At 50.4% G+C, this 27,960-nt stretch overlaps 1 protein-coding gene across 2 annotated transcripts; it reads left to right on the top strand.

Moving 5' to 3' along the window:
- On the top strand, nucleotides 1-22,744 carry TMEM219 (transmembrane protein 219). 2 transcript variants are annotated; one of them, XM_004587132.3, is made up of 5 exons: nucleotides 1-24; nucleotides 13,277-13,478; nucleotides 13,586-13,775; nucleotides 21,113-21,342; nucleotides 22,607-22,744. In XM_004587132.3, exons 2-5 carry the CDS (start codon nucleotides 13,314-13,316, stop codon nucleotides 22,742-22,744), a joined length of 723 nt encoding a protein of 240 aa, XP_004587189.2. In that variant the 5' UTR covers nucleotides 1-24; nucleotides 13,277-13,313. The 2 variants fall into 2 exon arrangements, with proteins under 2 accessions (XP_004587189.2, XP_058537090.1); XM_058681107.1 differs by lacking the exon at nucleotides 1-24 and adding an exon at nucleotides 12,227-12,346.
- The last annotated feature ends 5,216 nt before the right edge of the window (nucleotides 22,745-27,960 follow it).

Genomic DNA, 27,960 nt, shown 5'->3' with positions numbered 1-27,960 from the left:
GAGGAAAAAGTGGAGCTGTCTCAGGTAGGAGCTGGGGTGGAGCCCGAGCAGGGAAAGTCCTCCCAGGCCTGCCCCTCCTGCAGAAGGAGCAGGAGAATGGTCTTGGTTTCCCTGGGGCTGTGCCAGCTCTGCGGGGGTGGGGAAGGCATGCTGGCATCCCAGACTTGGGCTGGAATGTCTTTAAGGATTGCTGCAGCCCAGGAATCCTAGGTCAAAGGGATCCAGTCCTACAACACTTGCTCTGGCCCGTGCAGATGGGAGCGGACAGGCGGGGGGATGGAGTCGCCCCTCCCCTCGTTCTTGCCTTGTGCTACAAAGTGTGCCCTTTACCTGCTCTCCAAAAAGCCTGGGGGTCTGGAGAGGAGTTTTCTTCTCCTTTCCCTGCAGGCAAAGAGCCTGGGGACCCCTAGGCCCCTCGGGTCCTTGCCTCCTTCCTTTCCTCTGTTGGGAGAACCAAGCTTTCTGCCTCGGTTTCCCTGGGCCTGGGGTTAGTCCTGGCCCTTGCCATACCAGAGTACCCTGTCCAGAACTAGGCCCTGGAGTGAGGACCATCATGGTTCCTATGCTTGTCATGGTAAACTGGGCTTGGCAACAGGAGAAACCAATGCTTAGAACCAGTGTCTTATTGGTGTATTAATTGCATTTACTTGTTCTCTTTAATTCTCATTTTATTTATTTGAGAGATGGAGAGACAGAGAGCTTCCATCCACTGGTTCACTCCTCGAATGCCCAGGAGTGGGAACTCAATCCAGGTCACCTGGGTGACAGGAACCCAGTCCCTTAAGCTGTCTCCTGCTGCCCTCTGGGAGGCACCCTGGGTTGCCCATGAGCAGGAGGAACCCTGGAATCAGGAACAGAGCCAGGACTCAGACTCAGGCACCGCTGTCGGATGTGGAGCCATCTAAGTTTTTTAATGGCTAGGCCAAATGAGCCACCAGAACCACCATTTAAAACATAGTTACTATAGGGCCAGTGCTGTGGCATAGCACACTAAGCCTCTGTCTGTATTGCCGGCATCCCAGATAGGCATCAGTTCATGTGCCAGCTGCTCTGATTCCTATTCAGCTCTCTATTAATAACCTGGGGAAGCAGTGAAGAATGAATCAAGTGTCCAGGCCCATGTACCCACATGGGAAATCTGGGGCAAACTCTGGCTTCTAGTTTCACACTGGCCCAGGACCAGCCCTTGAAGCCTTCTGGGGAGTGAACCAGTGGGTGAAAATTTCTCTCTCAATCTCTCTAAAATCTGTCACTCTCCTTTTTCTGTAAGTATGCCTTTTAAATAAAAATAAGTTGGGGGTTGGTACCATGACTCAACAGGATAATCCTCCACCCTGTAGTGCCAGTATCCCATTGTATGAACCAGTTTGTGTCCTGGCTGCTCCACTTTCTATCCAGCTCCTTGCTTATGACCTGGGAAGGCAGCAGAGGATGACCTGGGGCCTTGGGACCCTGCAAACACGTGAGGGACCCGGAAAAGGCTCCTGGCTCTTGGTTCCTGCCTTCGGACCAGCTCAGCTTTGGTGTTTATGGCCATTTGAGGAATGAACCAGTGGATAAAGGACCTTCTCTCTCTGTGACTCTGCCCCTCTGCTGCAGTTTCTTCTTTAGCTTCCCCAAACGCCCTAGGTCTGTACAAGGAAGTACTTGCCTAGTCTTAACAGCTTGAATCAAGCTGATTTGGACACAGTCTGGCGTACCCTGGCCACATAGGAGTGGGTCCATGGCAAGGTCAGGTTTATAGTTCAGGCTTCCAGGCTCACTCCTAGTCCCTCTCTTACACCTGCCCATGCAGCTGAGAAGGGTAGGTAGGAGAGAAGGCGGAACAGAGAGAGAGTGTGTGGGGCAGAATATGACAGAGAGAACAGAGCCTTCTAAGCTTGACCTGGCCTTTGCCTGTCCGTCTTAGCCCCTAGGCCACGTGGAAGGCTGAAGCTTTTTCCTCTATCCCTGTCCAATAAGCAGAAAGGTTGACTTAAAAAATACTATGTTAGTGAAGTTGTAACACACTTGATTTAGAAAAAAATCCCACAGATTGTGTCAAGTTTCCTGTACCTTGACCCCTTGTGCTCCAGCTCACCTCCCAGAGGCCATCACCATGCAGAGTTCCTTGTTTACCTTTTCAGAACATTCTACGCATAGATAAGCGGGTATGTATTTAATCACCTTCCTTTCACAAAGCTGAAATGTCTATGTCGCATCTCAGCTTCCTTACATCATGCTGTTTCCACCTGATGTATCTTAGGGTTTATTCCATGCCTGTTCAGGTAAGCCTGTCTCATTGCATTTCACAGACAGACCACAGCTGGTCCACAGCCCCACTAACAGGACCATTAGGTTGTTTCTGGCCAACTACAAACAACACTGTAATGGACGTCTTTTAAAAAAAAAGATTTATTTATTTTTTGACAAATTTACAGCCAGAGAATGAGAGACAGAGAGAGAAGGTCTTCCATCCATTGGTTCACTCCCTAAATGACTACAATGGCCAGAGCTGAGCTGGTCCGAAGCTTCTTCTGGGTCTCCCACACAGGTGTAAGTTCCAAGACCTTGGGTCATCCTCTACATCATCTGTGCCCTCCCTGGGCCATAACCAGAGAGCTGGATGGGAAGTGGAGCAGTTGGGACACAAACTGGCACCCATATGGGATGCTGGTGGCACAGGGTGGAGGGTTAGCCTACTGAGCTTTGAAACCTGCCCATGTCATGGATATCTTTGCAATACTACTTGGAAGACATGAATGAAGACAGGGTCAGACAAATTTTGAAAAGAAGAGTTGCTGGGTGGGAGGTGTGTTCAGCTTGGCAACTGTTTTCACTTGGTCCTTCCTGTGGCGAACTGCAGCCAGCTTGCATCACTTGCTTTCCCATCCCTTCACCAACGCAGGGTGTTCCCACATTTTGGATCCTGTGGCTTAACTAGTTCGCTCACCACCAGAATCTTCTGAGAATAACCTAAGCCCTCTGAGGGACACAGATCCTAAGGACCCCTCACCGAGCCTCACCTCTTTAAGAGGCCACCCCTTCCCAGTACTGAAACCCTGGGGACAACACTCCCAACACAACCCCCTGGGAAACACCCAAATCCTGACTGAACTACAGCACGAGGTGACAGGTAGAGGAAGTTTTGGAGGGAAAAATGAATAATTTAATTTAGTATATAATAAGTTTCAGGGACCTATATACCTCATATGTCCAAGTGAGATGTCAAACAGATACGGACTGTATGAGTGTTTGGGACTAGAGACATAAATTCGGTGTGTGGGCAAGGAGTACGCGTTTGTCAGACAAAGTAGCAAACATTCTGAGTCAAACAGCTCCCATGGGACTGGAGGTTTATGGTGTGGCAACACTGGTTTGAATCCTGGCTACTCTGCTTCCAATTCAACTACTTGCTAAAGTGCCTGGGAAGGCAACAGAGGATGGCCCAAGCATTTGGATCCCTGTTCCCATGTCGGAGACCCAGATGGAGTTATGTGGTTCCTGTCTTAGCTCCAGCCATTATGGCCATTCGGGGAGGCTCTGGGCCATACTCTGCTGCTTTTCCAGTCCATAAACAGGAGGCTAGATGGCAAGTCAAGCAGCCGGGACTAGAATCAGTGCCCATATAGGATGCCAATGCTGATGCCTGCCTGCAGGTAGAAGGTTAGCCTATAGAGCCACGGCACCAGTCCATTAATTTGGAAAAAAAAAAAAAAAGACAAGAAAAAGAAATAGCTGAATACAGATGCAAATGTCTGAAGCAGGAACTTGTGTTTGGAGAACCATGAATATTTGGCTCTGCTGGAGTTGAAGTACAGGGAGGACTGTAGCAAAGACGGATGAGGCCTCAGAGCTGAGGAGGAAGATGAGTACTAGGGGTGGTTGAGCAGAGAGAGAAACCACCTTTCCCGGGGAAGTCAGTGGACGGTGACCACACAGGCTGGCATTCGAGGCTGAGCTCTCTGACTCAGAGAGAAGGAGCACAGGGAAACAAGGGTGGTGGCACTTTTTGCAGGAGTGACATTGAGAGCCCACAGAGAGGCAACAGCCACAGCAAAGGGATAGGAGTGGTCCGTCTGAAAGACACCTGTGAAGCAGGAACGTACCAGAGACAAAATGGATGAGGCTGAGGAATGGGGATTCATCAAGCCAATTCTTAGCTCGTGAGCTTCCCTGAGAAGCTGGATAGACGGTGGGGTCAGCCAGGGCTGAGCACAGGGAGCGCAGAGAGGGATGTGGAGTGGATGTGTCCTGAGCTCACTGCGAGTTCTGGTCAGTGGTGCCTGTGGGGCTGTCCAACATGTAGTAAGAAGTTGGATATATTGGCCCAGAGGTCAGTGTCGAGATGTTGGCTCCATCTGCCTTAGTCATCGGAGAATCATTAAAATCACAGTGCCAAGAGAAAGAAACCAGTAGAAAGAAGGGCTCCTTGATTTCTGCCTTTCCTTCCATCGCCAACTCCTATTGGCTCCGTAGGCACCTCCAGTTCATCGACTTATCACCAGCTCTGTGGTGACAAATTGAATCCTCCCTGCATCCTAGGGGGTTACTTCTAAATTGTTTCCTTCTCTGCTACTTTGGTTCCTTGTCAGTTCATTTTTTATCTTAATATCCAGAGTGATGATTTTGTTTTTAAAAAGAGAGAATTATTTATGTATTTGAATGAAAGACCATCAGAGAGAGAAAGAGAATCTTCCACTTGTTGGTTCACTCACCAAATGTCCACAATAACTGGGCCTTCACCAGGAACCAGGAAATCCATCCCAGTTTCCCACATGGGTGGTAGGGCCCCAAGCACTTGAGCCATCCATCATCTGCTGGCTTCTGGGGCTCATTAGAAGACAGCTGGATGGGAAGTGAGCTGGAACACTCAAGCTGGTGTTCTGGTATGAGATGCCAGCATATCAGGCAATGGCTTAACCCACCGTGCCACCAGTCAACCCAAGTGATCCTTTTAGGATGAGAGTCCTAACATGTAATTTTCCTTCTTAAACATTACCATCAGCCTCCCATGCCTCCTCTCCAGTCTTCTTGCCATGGTGTGCACACAAGGTCTTGGTCACAGAGCGGCTCTCTGTTCTCTTCTCATACCACTCTCGTCTACTGACTGGTGTTCACTTGCCCCAGCCCCTACAAGCCAAACCTCTCCTCCTCTGGTCTCCTCATGGCTGTTGCTTCTACCTGGAACCCTCACCTCCTAGATCTGCGCAAAACATGCTGTAGGCGTCAAACGTCACTATCGCCAAGACCCCTGCCCTCACCTCTGTCTTCATCTTCGCTTCTGTCCTGGACATTTCAAAGGTTTCTTTCTCAATTAAAAGGCAGCTTTGTGAAGGGTGGCACGTCACCCGACTCATTCCCCACCATAGTCCCAGCATCAGGAATATAGCATTACTTTGTAAGTGCTGAAGGAGTAAGGATGGAAAATGCAGAGAGATGATGGAGGAGCTCTGTGGCAAGGAGAAGTTTCCAGAACACAGTGAGGAGGAGGATCACCTTGGTTGAAGAGGGAGCAGGGGAAGGAGAGAGGCAAGGTTGGATGGGTAAGCAGCGAAAAGTGTTTTTGTGGGGTGAGCAGCACGGGACTTCATGACTGACTGGTACAGCGGTCATCTGCCAACAGTTCCGATGGAACTTCTTGGGGCTGGGTTAAGGATTGGGGAACTGATGCTAAGAGTGGGAGAGCTTTAGGACAGCTGCTGGGAGCAATGCGCGAGGACTCCCACTAACATTTTTGGGGTATGCCATGTGCTAGGTACAAGATTGGGTGTCAATGTCATGGACGTGAGGAGGAAGATGGCTTAGTCATGGCCTCCCAGGAATTCAGAATCCCAACAAGAGAGGCTTTATCCACACAAGTTAAAAAGCAGGGAGGGTTGGGTTTGGAACAGACATAGTTCTGCAGGGACAGGGAGGGGCATTGATGCTGAGAGTGAGGGGACAGGCATTCCAGGGCCTGCGACCCCTGGGCTTGATCACAGGCAGAAGGAGAGGAGGGAGACACGGCAGCCTGGAAGAGAGAGCAGTGTTAGGACAAACTGTGCAGTTGCGGACCAATAGAATTGCAGCTTCGGCGAAGATGGGCGCTGATGGTGGCTGCGAGGGCTGGCCCTCAGGCGCCAACAGGGGGGCACCTGAGCTTCCTGTCCCGAGGTGGGCAGGAGCCTCATTAGGTGGGCAGGCAGCAAGGGAGGGGCTGGGGTCAGCGGGTGGGAAGGGTTGGGAGACAGGTAAACCCTACAAGGAGGAGTGAAGAAGGAGGGTAAGGCCACCAGACCCCTCCCTAGCGATTCGTGGATGACTGAGGGAAGGACGGGCAGCTTGCTTGCTTGCAAGTCTGCCAAGCAGGTTACACTGGTCCAGAGATGTGGAACAGCAAGTAGAGTCCAGGGGGTACTAAGAGAAAAGGAATCACTGTAACATTTTAAGAAACTGCCTTAAGTTACACTAACACAGTTTACCCTTGTCACTGTCCTAATCTTTACTGCTCAGTGGTACTAGCCTATTTCACGTGCGGTAGTCACCACTTCTATTGCTTCTATTGAGTTCCAGAACATTCTCTCTCTCTTCTCAAGGACTCTAATTATGTTTGCTTCTTTGTTTATTTTACTTTAAAAGTCAGAGTTACATGGAAAGCGGGAGAGACAAAGAACAATTTTGCATCTACTGGCTCACTGCCCAAATGGCTGCAGTGGCCAGAGCTGCTCTGAAGCCAGGAGCCAAGCGCTTTGTTCGGATCTCCCACATGGGTGTAGAAGGCCCAAGGACTAGAGCCATCCTCTACTACCTTCCCAGGCCATAAGTAGGGAGCTGGATTAGGAAGTGGAACAGTCAATACATGAATCGGTACTTCTATGAGATACTGGTGCCAGTAGGTGGAGGATTAGCCCATTACACCACCATGCCTCTCCCCGGTCAGAATCTTTTCATCTGCCCAAAGGAAACCCAAAACCATTAATCAGTAATCACTTCCCTCTCCACTGAATCCTTTATCCTCATCAAGCTACCGACTCCATCTGCAGATTTCCCTGTTTAGGATATTTCACAAACATGGACTCAGACAGCACATGACTGCTTATCTCTGGACCTTTCATTCTGCATGTTGCTTTCGAGGTTCGTTCGTGTTGTAACACGTATTAGCATGTCGTTGTCCTTCCTTGTGTCTGTGTTTTAAACACCTCCTACAAAAATCAATTTGTCTTCATTTTATTTGTAAGGCAGAGATACGGAGGGAAACAGACAGAACTTCCATCTGATGGCCTATTCCCCAAATACACACAAAAGCTAGGGCTGGGTCAGGCTGAAGGCAGGAGCCTAGGATTGCATTCAAGCCTCCTCCAAGTGTGGCAGAAGCCCAGGGACTTGAACCGTCATCTGCTGTGATCCAGAATGGACATTACTAGGAAGCTGGAATTGGAAGCAGAGGCAAGAATCAAACCCAGCTCCTCAGGGTATCCCAAGTGGTGACTTCAGTCTGGGCACCAAATGCCCATACCTCCATTTTTATCGTAATAAAACATACATAAAATTCACCAATTTAACGTGCAGCTCCTAGGTGCTGGGCACCTTCACACCGCCGTGCAACCATCACCACTCTCCAACTCCAGAGCTCTCATGTCTTCCCAAGCTGAACCTTGGTGGCCAACACCAACTCCACATTCACCCGAATCCGGGTCAGCCACCTTCTACTTGCTGACCCTATGAATCTGACTGCTCTAGGGCCATGATACAAATGGAATCATACAGTCTTTGTCTCTTTGAGAACAGCGTGTTTCATTAGAAATAAATCCTTAAAGAGAAGTCCACATTACAGGATACGCTAGAATTCCCTTTTTCCCTGAGCTGGAATGCACTGCGTTACACAAGTATACCCCATTTCCTTCACCCATTCATCTACCTGATAGGCTTGGAGGCTATTTCCGTCTCTTGGCCATGGTGGATGGTGTGACTGTGGACGCTAGGACACATCTTTTTTTCTTTGTCTGAACACCTGTTTTTTGATTCAAACAGTATATGCGTCAGGACGGAACTGCGGGGTAAACATGGTAATTTGGTATTCGATTCACTGAGCACTGCCAAACCGTTTTCCACACCACCTGGAACCCTTTACGTTCCACCAAGCCTGGGGGACGCTTCCAATTTCCCCACATCCCTGCCAACACTTGGGAGTTTCCATTTTTTATTTTTTAAAAAGGTTTGGTGTTAAGTATTCTCTAATGGGGCTTTCGATCTGCATTTTCCTAATGACTAATGATACTAAGCATCCTTGAAAAGATGATGATTTGACCATTTGTATATCATATGTAGGAAAAAATGTGTATTCAGAGTCTTAAAAATAGTTCTGTTGACTTGAAAGGTGGAGATGCAGAGAGAGGGAGATGGCTAGAGAGGGCCCACTCACTGGTTAACTCCACAGATGCCCAAGATGAGTTGAGAAGACCTCTTTAACGCTAACGGAATGGTTTTGTTCTCAACAAATTAACCCAAGTCATTCGACATAGCTTTGCTTATTCCTGAGTTTAGTGGGTGTTCAGTGAATGTTCACAACAAATTTATGACCATCGAGAGACTTCCGTGGGACATCTGTGGCACCAAACTTCCCAGCTGTCACAAGTTCCAATCTGTATGTCAGCCAGGACTCACTTGGTGGCATCTTATCAGCCCTGCTGCCACATCCCTGTGCTCTGCTCATTGTCCCACGATTTCTGCTTCAAACTGTAGCAGAATAGTATGTAGCTTCCTACTATTTAATTCCCACACATTTGTGAATTTTCCAGTTTTTAGCCTGTTACTTTCTAAACAGATTTAATTTTTACTTTTAAAATTTGATTTATGGGCCCAGCAAGGTAGCCTAGTAGCTAAAGTTCTCACCTTGAATGCACCAGGATCCCATATGGGCTCAGATTTTAATCCCAGCAGCCCTGCTTCCCATCCAGCTTCCTGCTTGTGGCCTGGGAAAGCAGTCAAGGACGGCCCAAAGCCTGGGATCTCATACCCATGTGGGAGACCCGGAGGAGGCTTTGGGCTCCTGGCTTTGGATTGGCTCAGCTCCAGCCATTGTGGCCATTTGGGGAGTGAACCATCAGATGGAAGACCTTCCTCTCTGTCTCTTTTCCTTTCTGTATATCTGCCTCCATATCTCCATATTGGAGTGCTGGTCTGGTAGCTGCTGCTGCACTTTCCACCCGGCTGTTAACATTCCTGAAAAGCAGCGGATGGTGGCTCAAGCATTGGCGTGCCCACCACCTGGATGGGAGACCTGGATGGAACTCTCAGATCCTAGCTTCAGCTTGGCCATTCCCTGCTCTTCTAGCCAGCAGGAAATAAATCAGCAGACAGAGGGGAGATTTCTCTCTCTCTCTCTCTCTCTCTCTCCCTCCCTCCCTCCCTCCCTCCCCCCGTTTCAATTAAATAAATCCAAACAAATTAACCAACGGAGGAGGTTCCTCAAGACCCCCACATCCTACATGGGAATACCTGGGCTTGAGTTCTGGTTCCACATCCAATTCTAACATCCTGCTCACACATACTGGGGAGGCAACAGGAGATGGCTCAAGTCTTTGGGTCCCTGCCATACACACAGAAGACCCAGATTGAGTACTTACCTCCTGGTCTCAGCCTGGCCCTGCCCTTCTGCTGTGAGCCTCTGGGGAGTGAGCCTGATGAAAATATTTATCTTTAGGAGTTGGTGCTGTGGCAAAGTGGATTAAATTGCCACCTGCCATGTGGGTTCCAGTCCCAGCTGCTTCACTCGCAATCCAGCTCTCTGCTAATACACCTGGGAAAGCAGCAGAGGATGTCCCAAAGTGCCTGGGCACTGCTCCCATGTGGAGGACTGAACTCATGTGGGGCTCCTGACTCATGGCTTCATCCTAACCCAGTCGTTGTCATTGTGACCATTTGGGGAAGTGAGCCAGCAGATGGAGGGCCTCTCTCTGTCTCTAACAACAGCAACAAAAAAAAAAAAAAAACAGTTCTCTGTCCATCTCTCAAATAAAAATGAAAATAAATGAGTGAAAAGTATAGAAGGGGGCACAGCGTGGTGGCCTAGCGGCTAAAGTCCTCGCTTTGAATGCGCCTGGATCCCACATGGGCACTGGTTCAAATCCGGCAGCTCCACTTCCCATCCAGCTCCCTGCTTGTGGCCTGGGAAAGCAGTTGAGGACGGCCCTTGGGAACCTGCACCCGTGTGGGAGACCTGGAGAAGGTTCCTAGCTACTGGCTTTGGATCAGCACAGCACTGGCCATTGAAGTAACTTGGGGAGTGAATCATCGGACGGAAGATCATCCTCTCTGTCTCTCTTCCTCTTTGTATATCTGCCTTTGCAATAAAAATATATAAATCTTTAAAAAAAAGAAAAAAGTATAAGAGGGAATGTGAGTAACTTATGTGCAGATTGCCATTTTATATACGAAACTTGAATTATTGCCAATTTGGGGATCCCTGGGAGGGGTCTTGGGGACAGAGCCTGCTGGCCTACTGAGGGACAACCATACACCTCAAACTAGAATCACTGGGTCACATCACACTTAAGAGTTTTTTTAGCAGGGAGCTGGATAGGAAGTGAACAGCTGGGATAAGAACCCACACTCCACTAGGGGATACCTTTATTGCAAGCAGTGGCATAACTCACTGCATCACAACACTGCACCCCTACACTCCCTAAATAGTCACAATATTCCAGACTGAACCAGGCTGAAGCCAAGGACTACAGACTTCATCCTGGTCTTCCACAGAGACCCAAGCACTTGGGCCATTCAACATTGCTTTCCCAGGTGCATTAGCAGTGAGCTGGATCAGAAATGGAGCAACAGGGCCTTGAACTAAAATCTGTGCTCACGTGGGATGCTGGCATTGCAAGTGACAGTTTAACACAATGTGTCACAGTGCTAGCCTGGGTCCCACTATTCTTATTAAAATGTTTGTAATTTTTATTTGTTTAATTTAAGAAGCCGAGAAATGGAGATCAAACTCATCTTCGGGTTTGCTCCCCAAATAACTGCAATGATAGGGCCTATGAGCCAGGAATTGACGTTAAGTCTCCCAATAGGAGGACAGGAACCTAGATACTTGAGCCATCACCACTGCCTCCCAGGATCTGAAATGGCAGAACGTTGAACAGGAACTGAATCAAATTCAGGCATTCTGATATGGGAATCAGGCGTTTTCTAAACATGCATTCTCCATAGTAGCCAACGATTCCTTCGTGGGTATCATTCATCTTCGGTTTTGCATTTCCCTAATGAATAGTGTGCCCTGAGCATCTTTTTAGGATCTCGCTTTTACATCGAGTTGGTTTGTTGTTGTTGCAGAGTTGTAAGAATTCTTTAGCTTCTAGATAGTCACTTCCTACGGGATACACGATTTACAAATATTTTCTCCCATTTCACTGACTGTAGCCTTTGACGCACATCCCCCAGGGGTTGCCCGGTCCTGACTCCCTGGTCGGAGATCATCTGCCCATATATGGAGAAGTTTGATGCCACACACTTGGGAGAGTGGTGGGACCGACAGGACACGGGCTCTGTCTTCAGGATAGAAATCCTCAACATTCCGCTTCAGGCAATATTTGTCCAGTGCTTAAGGCCTGCGCTCAGTGGTCACTAGAACCCGTTTTCCCACGCTTACTGTCGTCACTTCCTATCGAGATAGTAAAGGAGATAGGACGACCCCACCACCCCGTGCTCAGTGCAGGGCCCGGCGTGGCGGGAGCACGGACAATGAATGCCTGCCCCCTCAGGAAGATGCTCTCGTCTCTAATACAGGGGGTACTAGAAAAATGAAATGTTCAGATGGAAGCCTTAGGAGCCTATGATCAGAGTGGCTAAAAGCTGCGGTGCTGTCCCTTAGGCAGTGTAGCGAACCCCAAACCCCCGCTAGCAGCCCGCAAAACCAATCCTAAAGCCGGAGCCTCACCCTGCCAGGCGTAGCCCGCGTCCTTTCCCGGAACCTGGGCGCGGCTGGGCTGTACTACCGGCGCGGGAGGGACACGAGCAACAGGCACACGCACAAAAATGCCTGCGACAAGATGCTCTTCGCATTTGTGCCCCGCCGCTCCAGAGGCCGTGAGGGTCCCGCCACGTCTCCAACACTAGCTCTCCGGGGGCCCCCTTCGCTTTTCTTCGCCTCCCTCCGAGTTGCTTCTTGGCCTTGACCCCTCGGCGGGTCACCCTCTTGGTACGTCCCGATCCTGACTCGCCAAGGAGGGGCGGGCGCCGGGAGGGGCACTGCGCATGCGCGCGCCGCGAGGGTGGGTGGGGCATGTGGGAAGGGAGGGAGAGGGAGCGCGAGCGCGGACCCCGCCCCTCGGCGGCTGCACGCGTGACGTCGCCGGGGGCGCTGGCCTCCGCCCGGCTCTGAGCGGTGAGAGCGAGGGGCTGGCGGACCCGACGCCGCCAGCGAGATTGGGAAAGGGATGAGGGTGCTGAGGTCCCTCGGAGGGGGCGTGCGGGGGCGGGGAGGCCTAGGTGCGCCAGAGGCCGCTGCTCACCCTCAGGCTCTGGCCTCCCGGGTCTCTTTAGTTTCCCCTTTCCAGAAAGTCCCAGGACTACTGGAGGCAGGGCTGGGGCTGAGCGTTCCTGGCGCTTGCATTTTCGGGTCTCCTTCCTTGCCCCCCTCCCCGTTTGCCCGCCTCTGGCCTTCCAGATGTTCCTTGTCATCAGGTTGTCGCAGCTGCTAGAGGAGCAAATGTCCGGGCCTCGGTTCCTTCGCTGTGTGTGTGCGTGTGTGTTCTTTGCCTCACCTGACTTTGCGGATCAGTTGCATATAGAGAAAAAAGGGAAAGGGGACGGACATTTATGGAGTTTCTGCAGGGCCAAGGAGACACCTGCTCTGCCACGTTTAGTCTTTATCTGATGTTATTCCTGTGTCACAGACTCCTGAGCTCACTGGGGTTGCTCACCGCCTGTCCCTTGGTGAATGAGTAGCAGATCTGAGTGATGGGCTCCCAAGAGCGGTTCTGGTCAGATATTCCCTGCCGGGTCTGGGCTCTGGAAGGAACTGTGTGGCTTCAGGCAAACCCCACACCTCCAGCACTGCTTCCTCCTGTCTGAAAATTCTCCCTTCCTCCTTGTAAAAGGCTGGGGCCTGAATGTCATCAGAAGCGAAATGCTGTGGACATCTTGGGGAATTCAGAGCCTTGCATTCTGATCCTGGCTCTGTTTGCTAGAACAGCCTGTGTGGCCCTGGCGGCATCACCTCTTCACCTGGAGCCTCGGCTAAGCTTTGCATCCATGGGGGGTCAGTGCCTCTTGCAGGCTTTATGTGGCTTACTTTTCCCTCCCTGTCCTCTAGCCGCCTCTCCCTGGAGGCCCGGCTGCCTTTGCTCCCCATGGGCAGCTGCCAAGCAGGGCACAACGTGCAGCTGTGTCTGGCGCACCACCCGCCCCTGGTCTGTGCCACCCTGATCCTGCTGCTGCTCGGCCTCTCCGGCCTGGGCCTTGGGGGCTACCTCCTCACCCACCGGAGCGGCTTGCGCAGCCCCGACATTCCTCAGGTGAGCGTCCCCCTGCCCAGTCCCATCCCTCCTACTCCCCCTCAGGCAATCCTGCACTTGCTACTGCTCCCCTCTCACCTGTTGCCCGTGTTCCTCTTCGCACACAGGACTGGGTCTCCTTCCTGAGGTCTTTTGGCCAGCTGACCCTGTGCCCGGGGAATGGGACACCTACAGCACAACGGCCAGGCTCTCATGTCGTAGGCTTACTGACCACGTTGACTTTTGGGGATGGTCCAGGCAGGAACAAGACCCAGACATTCCAAGCCAGCATCCCAGGCCATCAAGTGGGATTGAAAGGTGAGCTGGGTGGAGGGTGTGGAGGTGGGAGCATGTGACATGAAAGTGTGTAGAGCTGGGCCCTGCCTCTCTCCTCACCAGCCTGGTGGCTATGGGCACATCCTTGGATATTACTTACCACCTCTTTAGTAGAAATTGGGTACTTGTTACCCACGGGAAGCGTCTCAATCAATGGCTTTTCTTTGCGTTTCCTGATTCTTTGAGTCTCTCCTTGTGGTGTGATGACAGGCCAGGTTTGACCCAGTGTTCTTGCTGTCTCCTCTTGGAAGTACCTTCTCTTTCCATGTCCTGTTCAGTTAAATTAGTGCCTTCAGTGCTTGCTGTGTTCTTAGATGAGCCACTGTCAGTTTCCAAAGAGCTTGTCTGCAGGGAACAAGTGAGGGAGAGCGCATCACCAAATGGCCTCTGATGCCCGTATGTATTTGGCTTTAGGTGCCTCATCCAAACAGTAAGGGAAGGGTGCTGGGGTGTGACGGGGAAAGCCACTGCCTGTAATACCGGCATCCTGCATGGGCTCAACATCAGCATGCCTCATGGGTTTGGGTACATGGGAGTCCCAGCTGCTCCACTTGCAATCCAGCTCGCTCCTTGCTAAAGCACCTGGGAAAACTGTGGAAGATGGCTCAAGTCCTTGGGCTCCTACCACCCATTTGGGAAGCCTGGATGAAGTTCCTACATCTGGGTTTAGCCTGTCCCAAACCATGGCTGTTGTGGCCAATTGCAGGATGAATCAGTGGATGGAAGATTCTCCCCCTCTCTCTTTCTCTCTATAACTCTGACTTTCAAAATAAAAGAATAAATCTTAAAAAACGGAGAGATGAAGAGGAAGGAGGGAAAGAATTTTTCTAATTTCCAAGGTTGGAAGGACCTCACAGTTGAAAGTGATACTGTCATTCTAAGATGCTTCTCTGAGTCACGTGGGTGAGTGTATCCACTCAGGCATGCATGGATGTGAACAAACTCCAAGCTTGAGGGGTGCCTGATACGTACAGATTTGACACAGTTTTTTCTACCTTTTGAAAAAAAAATATCTGGGGACCAGTTTGGTGTTGCAGTACGTTAAGCCAGCACTTGCTGCAGCCGACATCAGCATCAACCTGAGGCTTTGAGTCCTGGCTACTCTGCTTCCAATTCAGCTACCTACAAATGCATGACTTATGGCCCAGGTGCTCAGATCCCTGCACCTTGCCCCCAGGGGAAAGGCCAGGGTGGGGTTCCTGGCTCCTGGCTTTGCCCTGGCACAGACCCTGCTGTTGCAGCCTTTTGGGGAGTGAACTAAGAAAGGAGGATCTCTCTCTCTCTCTCTCTCTGGCTTTCCTTTTCAAATGCATACATCTGAAACAAATACATTGCAACTGGTATCTTGGCTTGGTGAGCTAAGCCGCTGCTTGAAACACCCACATCGCATATCAAGAGTGTTGATTCAGGGGCTCAGCGTGGTAGCCTAGTGGCTAAAGTCCTCCTCTTGCAATCCCATATGGGCGCTGGTTTGTCTCCTGGCTACTCCACTTCCCTTCCCGCTCCCTGCTTGTGGCCTAGGAAGGTAGTGGAGGATACCCTAAAGCCTTAGGACCTGACACACATGTGAGAGACTGGGGGAAGCTCCTGGCTCCTGGCTTTGGATTGGTTTAGCTCCAGCCATTGCAGCCACTTGGGGAGTAAACTAGAGGGTGGAGGGTGGAGGATCTTTCTGTCTCTCTTTCTCTCAGTAAATTGACTTTCTAATTAAAAAAAAAGTGAGTAAATCTTATTTCAGTACCCATGCTACTTTCATCATTCTCATGCAACAGTTGAAATATGTGTTGTCACTGATGTTAGTTCAAAAAATAAGTAAATCTTGAAAAAACGTTCAGGTTTAATAAAAATAAAATTTGCAACAAGCTTTTTTTTTTGCTGTAGTAAACATTATCATCCCTGAGATTTATTTGAAATATACTTATTGCTGATTGGAAAAAAATACATTGCTCTTTGGAGTTTTCAGGAAGTTCATAGAGGGGCTGGTGTCCTGACATAATGGGGTAAGCCACCAGTTGCAATGCTTGCGTTCCTTGTGGAGGCCAGTTTGAGTCTCACATGCTCTACTTTCCACCCAGCTCCATGTTTGTGGCCTGGGAAACCAGTAAAGGGTGGCCCAAAGCCTTGAGACCCTGCACCCGCGTGGGAGACCCAGAGGGAAGCTCCTGGCTCCTGGCTTCAGCCTGCCTCAGGCCCAGCTGTTGAAGCCACATGGGGAATGAACCAGCAGATGAAGGATACATCTCTATATTTCACCCTCCCTTTCTCTTTATGACTGTGCCTTTCAAATAAATAAATAAATAAATCTTTTTTGTAAAAAAAAATTAGAGAAATGAATGTTACAAAAGAAATATGATGAAGTTCAAATTTTTTGTACTAAAATAAGCTTGTTTTTGAATCCCGTTTTCCCAAGGTTTTTGAAGTACCTTTGTATGATGGCTTTACAGAGATAGGATTCATAGATGATACAAGTCCCTGCTTTCAAGGGTCCGAGGAAATGGCTTTTAGTGTGTACACAACAGCCTGCAACTGTCACCAGCACGATTAATTTTAAGAGCATCCCCATCATCCTTGAATGGTCTACACCCATTAGCAGTCACTTCCCTCCCCCGTCCCAGCCTCACAAGCCTGGGCAGTCACCAGTATGTTCTCTGCGTATTCATCCTTGCAGGCTTTTTTGTAACTGACTCCCTTCACCTAGAAGCATGTATTTTAAAAATAATAATCATCATGAAATAAGATAATGTATTTATTGTATTTTATAATATAAATATTCTTATAATTTGGATTATATTAAAAGTTATATTTATAACTTATCATTAATAAGATAAATTAACGTATTAAATAAAAGATGAATTATTTTATTAATAAATAAAAAACATTTGTTGACTTGAAAGGGTGACAAAAAAAGAAAGATCTCATATCCACTGATTCAGTCCCCACCTGTTCACAAGGGTTGGGCCAGGCCACAGCCAGGAGCTTCCTCCAGGTCTCCCACGCGGGTGCAGGGCCCGAGGACTTGGGTCATCTTCTCCTGTGTTCCCAGGTGCATTACCAGGAAGCTGGCCTAGAACTGGAACAGTCAAGTCTAGAACCAGTTCCCTGATATGGGATGCCAGCATTGCTTAACTGACTGCGGTACACCACCCCTGGAATCATGTTTTAGAGGTTCGTGGGGTTTTATTTATTTATTTATTTATTGTATTGTATTGTTGTTGACAATGGTTACATAGTTAATTATGGTTAAAAAAAAAGGTTCGGGGGGGGGTATAGGGAAGTGGGTAGTACTATTATGTCCATATTGTTTCCATCATGTATCCGAGGTAAAGGGGAATATTGAGGGAGAAGCCTCACCCGGTTTCCCGCCCACCCCAAGTCCCGGGTGTGGGGCATGCTCTGAGATATTTGCTCAAGTGGTTTTAATAGTTCTCCAATTATGAATCGCTGCCAGTTTTGCTCGATGAGGTTGTCCACTAATTGATATGGTCCATCATAAAGTCTCCGTTCGCCCCATATTTCGCTGCCAACAACATACAGCTGAGATGAATGATTGACCTGTTCTGTCTTCTGTCTTTTCTTGGTTAGAGTTCTGAGTCCAGCAGTTCGATTGGGGAGATCTCCAAAGAAACTTTGAGGTATTCCCAGACCAGATTCTTGTATGTTCTAGAAAGCACAGGACCGGGCACAGTCCATCCCCCCGATCAGCTGGTGGTTTCAATTGCTAGGTTAGTTCTGTTTTCAGCCCCGACTTCCACTGGAACCAATGGGTGTTGCAGTCCAGTCTGGTTCTGCCCAGCACATACTCGGCCCTTACATCAACCAGTAGGAGCTGCAGCCTAGTCGGGGCGACCCACAATAACCCCCACCAGGCCCGCCCCCTACCCTGGTTTGCCAGTATGTGTAGCAGTAGACCAGTCTGTCCCCCATCCCATTTGGCTCTTGTACTTGTCAATGGGTATTAAAGCTTAGTTCCATCTAACCAACTCAACCATCCAGCCCTCACGGATGTTGTTGAGTGCCTCTCTGTCTAGCCACCCCAGCCCCCGTCCTAGTTTTCATGCCCTCCCGCGGGAGTAGTGACCCAAGAAGGGGGAACCCACTTTTTCCCTCCCAGGTCTCTCTCACTCCCGGTTTATGCACTCTTTAGGTGGTTCTGTGGTTTGACTTGACAGAATTAGTCCCCACTGCCAGCTGATGCTGTGGCTAAGCCCAACCATCCCTCACCCACTCTAATTTATGCTTGCACCAGCAGGAATAATCAGCCCAGCCTGGCTTTTCCCTGATCTAGTCCACATGCAGTGCACAGGTGTTGCAGCCTTGCTTAGTCTGGTCTGTCCCCATCCCAGCCCACGCTCTCCAGTGGGAGTAGCTGTCCGGCGAGGGGACCAGCCCCTTTTTGGTTTTTTTTTAAAGATTTATTTATTTGTTTTGGAAAGTCAGATATGCAGAGGGGGAGACAGGAAGCTCTTCCGTCCGATGATTCACTCCTCAAGTGACTGCAACAACTGGAGCTGAGCTGATCTGAAAGCCAGGAGCCAGGAGCTTCTTCTGGGTCTCCCACGCGGGTGCCGGGTCCCAAGGCTTTGGGTGGTCCTCCACTGCTTTCCCAGGCTACAAGCAGGGGAGCTGGATGGGAAGTAGGGCTGCCAAGGTTAGAACTGGTGCCCATACGGGATCCCGTCGAAGACCTTAGCTGCTGGGCCACGCTGCCAGGCCCTGTTTTTTTTGTTTTGTCTTGTTTTGTTTTTAAGGCTCATCCTGTATTAGTTCTTCATTTCTTTTTATAGCTGAATAACATCCATTGTGTGAATCTTACACTTTTTTGTTTACTCATCATTTGATTTCTGTTTGGGTTGTTTCCATTTTGTTGCTATTGTAAGTGATGCCGCTATGAATACTTGTGTACATTTTTGGTGGGAACATATGTTCACACTTCTCTGGAGAATATACTCATGAGTGGAATATCCGATCAGGCTGTGCTTAATCTTTTGAGGAACTGACACACTGTTTTCTGCCCAGCTGTGCCACTGAATGTGCCCACTACGTGACTTGCACTTTCCCTGCCATGTCACCAGGGCTTGTTATTTTCTGTCTTCCTAATGGTAGGTGGCCAGGGTCTGTGTCCCTCTGAGGTTGTGATTTGCATATTCCTGGTGACTCATTTTCGTGTGCTTCATAGCCATTTGCATATCCTCTTGGAACAAATGAATATTTAGAATCTTTCGCATGTTTTTAAAATTGGATGATTTAATTACTATTTTAATTATTACATTAGATTGATTAATAGAATTATTAAGTTGTAATCATCCTTTAATTTATTATTTTATTTTATTTTTCATTGGAAAGTCAGATATACGGAAAGGAGGAGATATAGAAAGGAAGATCTACTGATTCACTCCCCAAGTGGCCGCAACGGCCGGAGCTCAGCCAATGTAAAGCCAGAAACTCCTTCTGGGTCTCCCACGCTGGTGCAGCATTATTTTTTTTAAGATTTATTTGGGGTCCTGGTGCAGTAGCCTAGTGACTAAAGTCCTCACCTTCTATGCACTGGGATCCCATGTGGACTGGTTCATATCCTGATGGTCCCGCTTCCCATCCAGCTCCCAGCTTGTGTCCTGTAGTGACCAGTAGTCTAGGACGGCCCAAAGCCTTAGGACCCTGTACCCATGTGGGAGACCTGGAAGGGGCTTCGGGCTCTTGGCTTCAGATCAGCCCTCTGCTCCAGTCATTATGCCCACCTGAGGAGTGAACCATCGGATGGAAGATCTTCCTCTCTGTCTCTCTTCCTCTCTGTATACCTGAATTTGCAATAAAAATAAATATATCATTTTATTTTTTTTAAAGATTTATTGAATTTTTATAACAAAGGCAGATATACAAAGAAAAAGAAGAGAAAAATCTTCCATCCATTGGTTCACTCCCCAAATACCCACAATGACTGAAGCTGAGCTGATCTAAAGCCAGGTGTTTCTTTGTTGCTTTTAAGTGGGTTCAGAGGCCCAAGGCTTTTTATCACCCTCCGCCGCTTTTTCAGGTCATAAGCAGGGAGCTGGATAGGAAGTGGAGCTGCTGGGATTAGAACCAGTGCCCATATGGGATCCCGGAGCATTCAAGGCGAGGAGTTTAGCCACTAGGCTATCATGCTGGGCCCAGTATTTTCTTATAATACATATTTAAGGCTTTTGTTTTTGTTCTATAGCATTCTTTTTTTTTTTAAGATTTTATTTATTTTTTATTACAAAGTCAGATATACAGAGAGGAGGAGAGACAGAGGGGAAGATCTTCCGTCCGATGATTCACTCTCCAGCGGCCGGTGCTGCGCCGATCCGAAGCCAGGATCCAGGAACTTCCTTCTGGGTCTCCCACGCGGGCGCAGGGTCCCAATGCATTGGGTCATCCTCGACTGCTTTCTCAGGCCACAAGCAGGGAGCTGGGTGGGAAGTGGAGCTGCCGTGATTAGAACCGGCGCCCACACGGGATCCCGGTACGTTCACCAAGGACTTTAGCTGCTAGGCCATAGTGCCGGGCCCTGTTCTATAGCATTTTTAAATATATGTAGATTTTAGTTTACAATGAGAACTAACAGCTTAATGGTATATATATTTTGTTCCACACAGAAATTGTCCCAAGGCCATTTACTGACAAGGCCATCGTTTCCCCACTGATTTAAAATAGGGGTGAGCCTTTTCACAGAGTTTGATATCTGCTGGAAAGCTGCTTTCTTGAAAAGGAAGAACTGGTTTATACAGGCTGAGGTCAGCAGCCTTGCCGGTATTGGCATGATGTGCTGTAGCGATTACAAGCTAAATTCCTTTATGCTGCTGTGAAAGCCCAGTTATTTTCATTTTGCAATGATACAAATGAGGGCATATGAAGTACTTAATTTGAATAGAACTGATGTGGCCGTGCAGCCATCTTCGGGCCTTAGCCCTGCCCTAGTGGAAAAGCTCCACTCCACGGAGAGAGGCCACAAAGCCTTCCCAGAGGTCAGTGTGTGCACAGAACCCCTGCCTCCATGTGTCCAGCCCAGGACCCATTGGCCAAGAAAGGGAGCCACCAAACTGGGGTGCAATATGATTTCCCCCTTGGGGCTTACTGCATTCCTTCCTCCCTTCTGATAAGTCCTGCTCCCGTTCTTATCTCGGCTTGAAATTCGTTTCTTATGCAGAGACAAAAGCTTGAATTATGAGACCCACCCCCATAATATAATCGCTGCCCAAGCACTTTGTGTTCACACAGAGCCTCAGAACTGGGTGAAGTCTGAAGCCAGCCCCCGTCCCACCCCTCATTTTCTCCTCTCTCTTCTCCTGTGCCTCCTGCAGGGTCTTCTGCAGATGAGTCCATCCTCATCACGGCCAAGGTGATCCCAGGAAGGACCCCAGGAACTTGCCTGTATTTTAATGCGGGTGCAGGAATCCTGCCCTCCAGCCAGCCACCCATGCCCTGCCCCGAGGAAGCAGCAGGCAATGGCATCGTGAGCCTTCGGGTGAGGCAGGAGTGTGTCCACATCTGGAGCCACGAAGGCCTGGTGCTCACCAAGCTGCTCACCTCGGTAGGAGCTCCGGGGCAGTCCTGGGAACTGCCTGCATGCTAAGGGTTGAGTCTCAAAGGTGTCTGGAAGCAGTCTTACCTGGCAGCAAAAGTACAGGCCTTCTAACCTTGTCTCGGAGGCCGTGTGACCTAGAGCAAGCATCTGAATGTCTCTGAGCCTCAGCTCCCCAATGTCTAAGAAGGCATAGCCAACACCATCCTTCAGTTCCAACAAATGACTTAAGTGAGAGTGACTGCAAAGTGCCCAGTGCCTGGTTGGGCACATAATAGAGCTGTGATGAATGACAGTGATCATGGTCTCAAAATACAGAAGAACTCCATCTCGACCTCAGAGAAGTTCAGAAATGGAATGGCCTGATCGCTATCCTAGGCGTGTGAGCGGAGTTTCACATAAACCAAGCAGGGGGCAGTTAATCCTCATGCAAACCCATGTGGAGGGCGCCCCAGAGAGAAGATGGCATCTGAGAAAGGGACTTTGGCTGTAGCAGTTTATAATATACAAAGTGCTTTGAGATCCATTATCTTATTTGATCTTCAGGTAACCTTTTGAGGTAGGAGTTATTATGATCCCATTTTGTAGATGAGGAAGCAGCTTGAGAAGGAGGGAGGGAGTTACCTCTGACCACGCAGCTGGCTAAGTGGCAGAGCCAGACTTGTAACCACACCCTCTGCCCTGTCCTGTCGGGGTGATCCTTGATGAATGCGGGAGGCTTGGGAAGGGGGTGCAGAAGGGGCAGGTGAGACTGCTAGGGCCCGATCACCAGGCCAGAATGCTGCGGTTTGGCTCTGAACAAGGGTCCTAAGCAGGAGAGAGAAGTGGGCCCTGAGGCTGGACACAGGAGGTGGGCTGCATTGGAAGAGGGAGGCGGACCAGGAGGCTGCTGTGCTCTGATCTCCCTGGTTGGCAAAGCCCCCCACCCGACCCTGGGGGGAGCATGCCCTGGGACTCAACAGTCAGGGAAAGCCAGGATTCTAGATCTGGCACTTCTTGCACGGCTTGAAAACATCTATGACACTGAGCTTTCCTGTCTTTTGTCAAGGGCTGGGCAAGAAGGTGGTGTGGGACCCATCACGACAAACTTTGGATCATGGAGAAATCACCTTTGCCCTTTGGTTGTTCACTGGATGTAGGGCCTGCTCCCCTTGTTGCAGGCTTCTCACTGTCTCCCGTTGGGCTGGGGTCAGGTGTCTTCCCAAAGGAAGATGCCTCTCCCCGCAGCAGCTCCCTGCCTCATGCCCTCTTTCCTCCCAACACCTATCCCTAGGAGGAGCTGGCCCTGTGCGGCTCCAGGCTGCTGGTTCTAGGCGCCTTCCTGCTCCTCTCATGTGGCCTGCTCTGCTGTGGCACTGCCGTGTGCTTCCACCCACGTCGAGAGGCCCACTGGTCCAGAACCCACCTCTGAGGGCGCTGCCCTCCTTCCCGCCTGGTTCCTAGGTGAGCATTTTTTGTTTTTGTTTTTTTCCTTGTCAATCCTGTGGGAACAGGGAATGGGTGGGATAGGGTGAGGGTAGCAGATCTAGCCTCAAATATGGCTACTTCTGGCCCCCTGAAAACCCAATTCAATGACAGCCTTCCCTGCAGGGATGGAGGACAGTACATGCCCCGAGCAGTCAACATTTTTCTTTTCTTTTTTTTTTTTTTTTTAAAGATTTATTTATTTTTATTGGAAAGGCAGATATACAAAAAGGAAGAGAGACAGAGAGGATGATCTTCCGTCCGATGATTCACTCCCCAAGTGAGCCGCAACGGCCAGTGCTATGCCGATCCGAAGCCGGGAACCAGGAACTTCTTCCAGGTCTCCCACGCGGGTGTAGGGTCCCAAAGCTTTGGGCCATCCTCGACTGCTTTCTCAGGCCACAAGCAGGGAGCTGGATGGGAAGTGGAGCTGCCGGGATTAGAACTGGCGTCCATATGGGATCCCGGGGCTTTCAAGGCGAGGACTTTAGCCGCTAGGCCACGCTGCCGGGCCCAGTCAACATTTTTCTTACTTACTTTTGCTTTATTATTACTATAGAACATTTGACACTCATAGAAAAGACCAGAAAACATAAAAGTACAGCTTGGCAATTTATCTATTTATTCATGTATTTATTAATACATTTGTAGATCCCACTCTGGGGACAGACTTTCTAGCAGCCCAGAAGTCTCTTCTGGTTCCCTTGCAGTGGTGCCCTCCCTTCCCCTGTAAGTAACTGTCCTGCTCTGTGGTTCATCACCAAGTACATATTCCTAGATGGTCTGGTTTGGCTTTACTTATTTCTGAGTTATGTATAAATGACAAAGGCAGGAGCCAGGAACTTTTTCTGGGTCTCCCACATGGGTGCAGGGTCCCAAGAACTTGAGCCATCCTTCTATAACTTCGCAAATCATACACAGGGAGCTGGATCAGGCAGTGGGACAGCCAGGACAGCAATTGGCACCCAGATGGGATGCTGGTGCTTGCAAGCAAAGGATTAGCCTGTTGTGCCACCATGCCAGCCCCACTTTATAATTTTTTGAAAAATATTTTTATTTATTTGAGAGAGGAGAGACGCACAGAGAAGGAGTTTTTCCATCCATGACTTCACTTCCCAAATGGCTGCAATAGCTTGGACTGAAACAGGACAAAGCCAGGAGCCAGAAGCTTCTTCCAGGTGTTCCATGTGGGTGGCAGGGGCCCAAGCACTTGGAACATCTGCCGCTTTCCCAGGTGCATTAGTCAGGAGCTGAGTCAGAAGTGGAGTAGCCTAGACTCAAACCAACACCCATTTGAGATGCCAGGCCATGCTGACAGTGGCATAATCCCGTGTGCCACAGCGCTAACCCCTAGAGTAACAGCCTGCCTGGCACTGCCTTTACCTTGATTTCCCATCCACACTTTTTGGCAACAGTTGTTCGTTGCAAAGCTTCAGGTTTGACACTTTATCTGGATTATGAATCAAATTTGTCTTGCCTTTGCCCTGAAATTTGGAATCTAGCTTTGATGTAAATTTTATGAACTTCAGCTTCATCAGCCCAGAATAATCTGATGACATCCACTTCCTGGGCACAGCCTAGTCGTTCAAGCATTTTACACACACTTCCATTTAGTCATCACCGTGTTTAGGAAAAGCTGAATCCACTAGCAGGATCTTTGGAGGAAGTCAGTGTCACAAAAGTAGCAGTAGGTACAGGGCATGCTGGCCAACCATCTAGCATGTCAGATCAGTAAAGGGGCAGGATAGTTATGCAAAAAACTTCACCCAGTCAGGTGTGTCTCATACAGTTTGTGAGCCATTTGTGCATTCCGCTCTGCCTCAGTTTCCACTGGCTGCTCTGCGCTAGGAAGTTACTGTGGGAAACCCAGGGAACTACTCTGGCCAGAGGAAATGGAAGATCAGCATCAACTCCACTTGCTTTGCTGAGGCCAGGCCTGACAGCCCCAACTCTCTCCTTGGCAACAGGAATAGTGTTGCCCTTTCAGCCATGGACAGCAACCAGAAAGCTGCCTGGCCCTAGAAGATTCTGGGACCCTGATGCCACTTGGTTGGTTGATTGACAATTGACAGTTGATTGACAGTTGTTGCTCCCTCTGCTGCTGCTTGTGTTTCTGGCCCATCTCAGAGCTTCCTCCGAGGGCCTCTGACATGTCCCGTTTGTTGATTTGTTTTCTCTCCAGGTGTAGATCAGCTTCTTGGATCTTGGTTCTGAGTGTGAAGATACAGAAAATGAAGAACTGGAATGTGGGAAGGGGGGAAAAATAAAAGGTTTTTTTTTTTTTTTTTTTTGCCCATTCTTGGCTTAGGTACTTGTTGGGGATGGGCTGACGTGGAAATTACAGTGTAAGCAGGATTGGCAAATTTCTGGTTGATGCTAATTTTTGCTATAGATTACATTAGGTTGGGAGTTACCTTTAGCTCCTCCATGACTGGGATTGGCTTTTGGAAAACCAGCAGATGGTTTTGGTCCCAGGCTTGCCACTTTAGGTCTTGTTCCCTTCCTTCCTGTCTTTCTTAAGATTTATTTTATTTCTTTGAAAGGTACAGTGACAGGGAGATACAGAAAAAAGATCTTTCATCCCCTGGTTCACTCCCCAGATGGCTCCAACAGCCAGGAGCCAGGAACTTCATCCAGGTCTCCCGCAAGAATGGCAGGAGCCCAAACACTTGGGCCCGTCTTCTACCACCTTCCCTGGCGTATCAGCAGGGAGCTGAATCAGGTGGGGCAGCCAGGACTGAAATTGGCACTCTGATATAGGATACAGGTGTTGATTATTTCTTCCATAAAATCGATCTTACTAGCCAATCGTGGAGATGCGTCTATATTTGTTGCCCTGTGACCTGGGGCATGTCATACAACTCTGTAGAGCCTAGGTTCCACGAAGGAATCTGGCCAACTGAGTTTCATTGAGTTGCAAAGATGCCTCGCACCTGGGCCCCAGCGTCCAGGTTGGATGGTTCCTAGCCCCGCAGCCATCCACTTTCCCGCCTTTTCCGCGCCCAGCAGTGGCCCTCCCTTCCCTCTCCCAGCCGCCCGCCGTGCACGCAGGCGCAGACTACACAGCCTGCCTTCCACCCGCGCCCCCTCCAAGCTTCCCCTAGCAACAAGCTCTGGCTCGGAAGGAAGGCGGGGCCGGCGCAGGCGCCGCAGCTCTCTCCACTGCCAGTCGCCGGAGAGACTCGGCAAGCGGAGCCCTTCTCCCCGCCTCCTCCCACCCGGGGTCCGCGTGGCGGGGCGCGCGCGCACTCGGGCTCGCCGGCTGCCGGGCTCCCGGGCCAGGGCAGTCAGGGGAGAGGGGCGGGGCTGTCCCTCGGGCGGCCCCGCCCCCTTTGGCCCGGCGTTCCTACTGCGCCTGCGCGCTCCCGCCCGGTCTCCATCTTGGAATTGGAAGGAAGAGGGAGACCGGGACGAGACCGGGGCTGTGGTGCGGAGAGCGGCTGAGACGGACAGGCGAGGGAGAGAGTGCAGAATTGTCAGCTGCGCCTTCGCTACAATCTTCCGGTTGCTCTCAGGAGAGAGAAGGGGCTAGAGAGGAGGCTAGGGCTGAAGCGAGGGCTGTCACCCTCGGACCCCAGCGGAGAGGGGCCGTGTGGCCAGACGTCCTCGGGGTGGGCCCCCTGTCGGTAGCCGAAGACCTGGGGCTGGCTCCCCTGGGTCCCATATTTCCGGGCTTAGCCCCTCGCTGCTCCAACACCCAGGTATATCAGCCCTCGTCTTGCCGATACCTGGGACTCCGGTCCCGACCTTTCTAAACCTGGGTCTCTGTTTGATAGAATTTCAAGTCTCTGGGATTCAGGCCCCTGCGTGCATCCGTCTCCGGGGTTCATCCCCCCACAAGGCGTTCAGATATTGGATTCCGTTTCCCCCTGCTCCAATATACGGGGTTCAGACCCCACCGTCCGAAATCCGGGATTCAGCAACCATCGCCCTCGAGGTGGGGGAGGACTGGACCGCGAGGTCAGATCGGGTTGTCACCCCCTCCCCTCCAGGGGAGGCTTCCCGGGCCCGCCCCTCAGGAAGGACGAAAGTCGAGGAAGAGGTGGCAAGGGGAAAGGCCTCCTTGCCCCTCTCCCCGCTGGGCTGTGCCGCTGGAGGACCCTGGGCGGAAGCGGAGGCGCTGGGGCACCAGAGTGACCCCTACCAGGTGAGATGCTGGGTGCACGGGCACGGGGTCCTGAGCAGGCAGTGTGCACAGGAAGGCCTTCACAGCTAGTGGTCAGCCCCCGGCTCGCCTGGCCTGGCCTGGCCTCCCTCTTCCCCTTCCTCTTCCCTTCATTGTGTCTGGATGATAGGGGACCACCACGGGTGACAGGGGTTTTTGTATCACCAGGGGTCACATCCTGAAGTGCTGGAGCCCATTGGGTGGGTTTCCCCCTCTGGCCTCTGCCCCTCCCTGATTCTGCCCTGGGGATTGAACCTCATGACGGGGTTGTACGTCTGCTTTTCAGACCTGGTCTGGCTGGGTTTGTTGTGCTGTGTGTGTGTATGTTTGGGGGTGGTGGTGATACCTGGCTGTGTTTCCCCCACCCAAGTGCCTTCTAACCTTTTGCTGTGATGCTGTAAGCTCCTGTGTTTGTCAAGCCGTCTAGTAGAAAGCGCCTTTTCCGCCATTCTCTCTTGAGCCACGTCCCCCTCCTTCTCCCTGTGGGAACTTTCATGTTTCCATCCTCCCATTTCACAGTTAACAACACTGAGGCTCTTGAGAAGTCGCCCAAGGTCACCCAGTGGTCGAGCATTGGAACCCCGTGTCCTCTAACCAGCCTGGGCCCTGATCCGCAGTTTCCTGGCATCTTTTCTGTTGAGCCTGGACTTGGCTGGGGCGGGGGGAGTCCATAGGAGAAGTTAGGGTGAAATGTAAAGCTGGGGGTGAGATGAGCCCCCTTCCTACTGGGGACTGCCCTCAGGTGCTCTTCCTGGGGGTGGAGTCCGCCTCCCAGCTTTGCTGTGACCTTCAGCTCTACCCCTGATCCCAGACATTGGCCTGGTGATCACCCTTGTGCACAGCTCCTAGCAGTTGGAAGCCCAGCCATCAGGGTAGGATGAGGGGCCAAGGTATGGGGACCTCGTGGTGAGAAGTCGTAAGGAACTTCAGAGCCCTGTTGCTGTCCCTTCCCAGCAGGGGTGGGGGGGAGATGGGGTGGATGTAGTGCAGTTTAGAGA

The sequence above is a fragment of the Ochotona princeps genome, chromosome 24 (genome assembly GCF_030435755.1).
Source record: "Ochotona princeps isolate mOchPri1 chromosome 24, mOchPri1.hap1, whole genome shotgun sequence".
NCBI classification, from domain to species: Eukaryota; Metazoa; Chordata; class Mammalia; order Lagomorpha; family Ochotonidae; genus Ochotona; species Ochotona princeps.
Note: the sequence above shows the minus strand (reverse complement) of the source record. Positions and strands in the feature narration are given on the sequence as shown.

What these genes read in the sequence shown, in the direction of transcription:
- TMEM219 (XM_004587132.3), top strand. Translation starts at nt 13,314, where the DNA reads ATGGGCAGCTGCCAAGCAGGGCACAACGTGCAGCTGTGTCTGGCGCAC. An exon ending in GCAGCCCCGACATTCCTCAG is followed by an intron (nt 13,479 to 13,585) that starts GTGAGCGTCCCC and finishes CTTCGCACACAG; the next exon opens with GACTGGGTCTCCTTCCTGAG. An exon ending in TCACCAAGCTGCTCACCTCG is followed by an intron (nt 21,343 to 22,606) that starts GTAGGAGCTCCG and finishes ACCTATCCCTAG; the next exon opens with GAGGAGCTGGCCCTGTGCGG.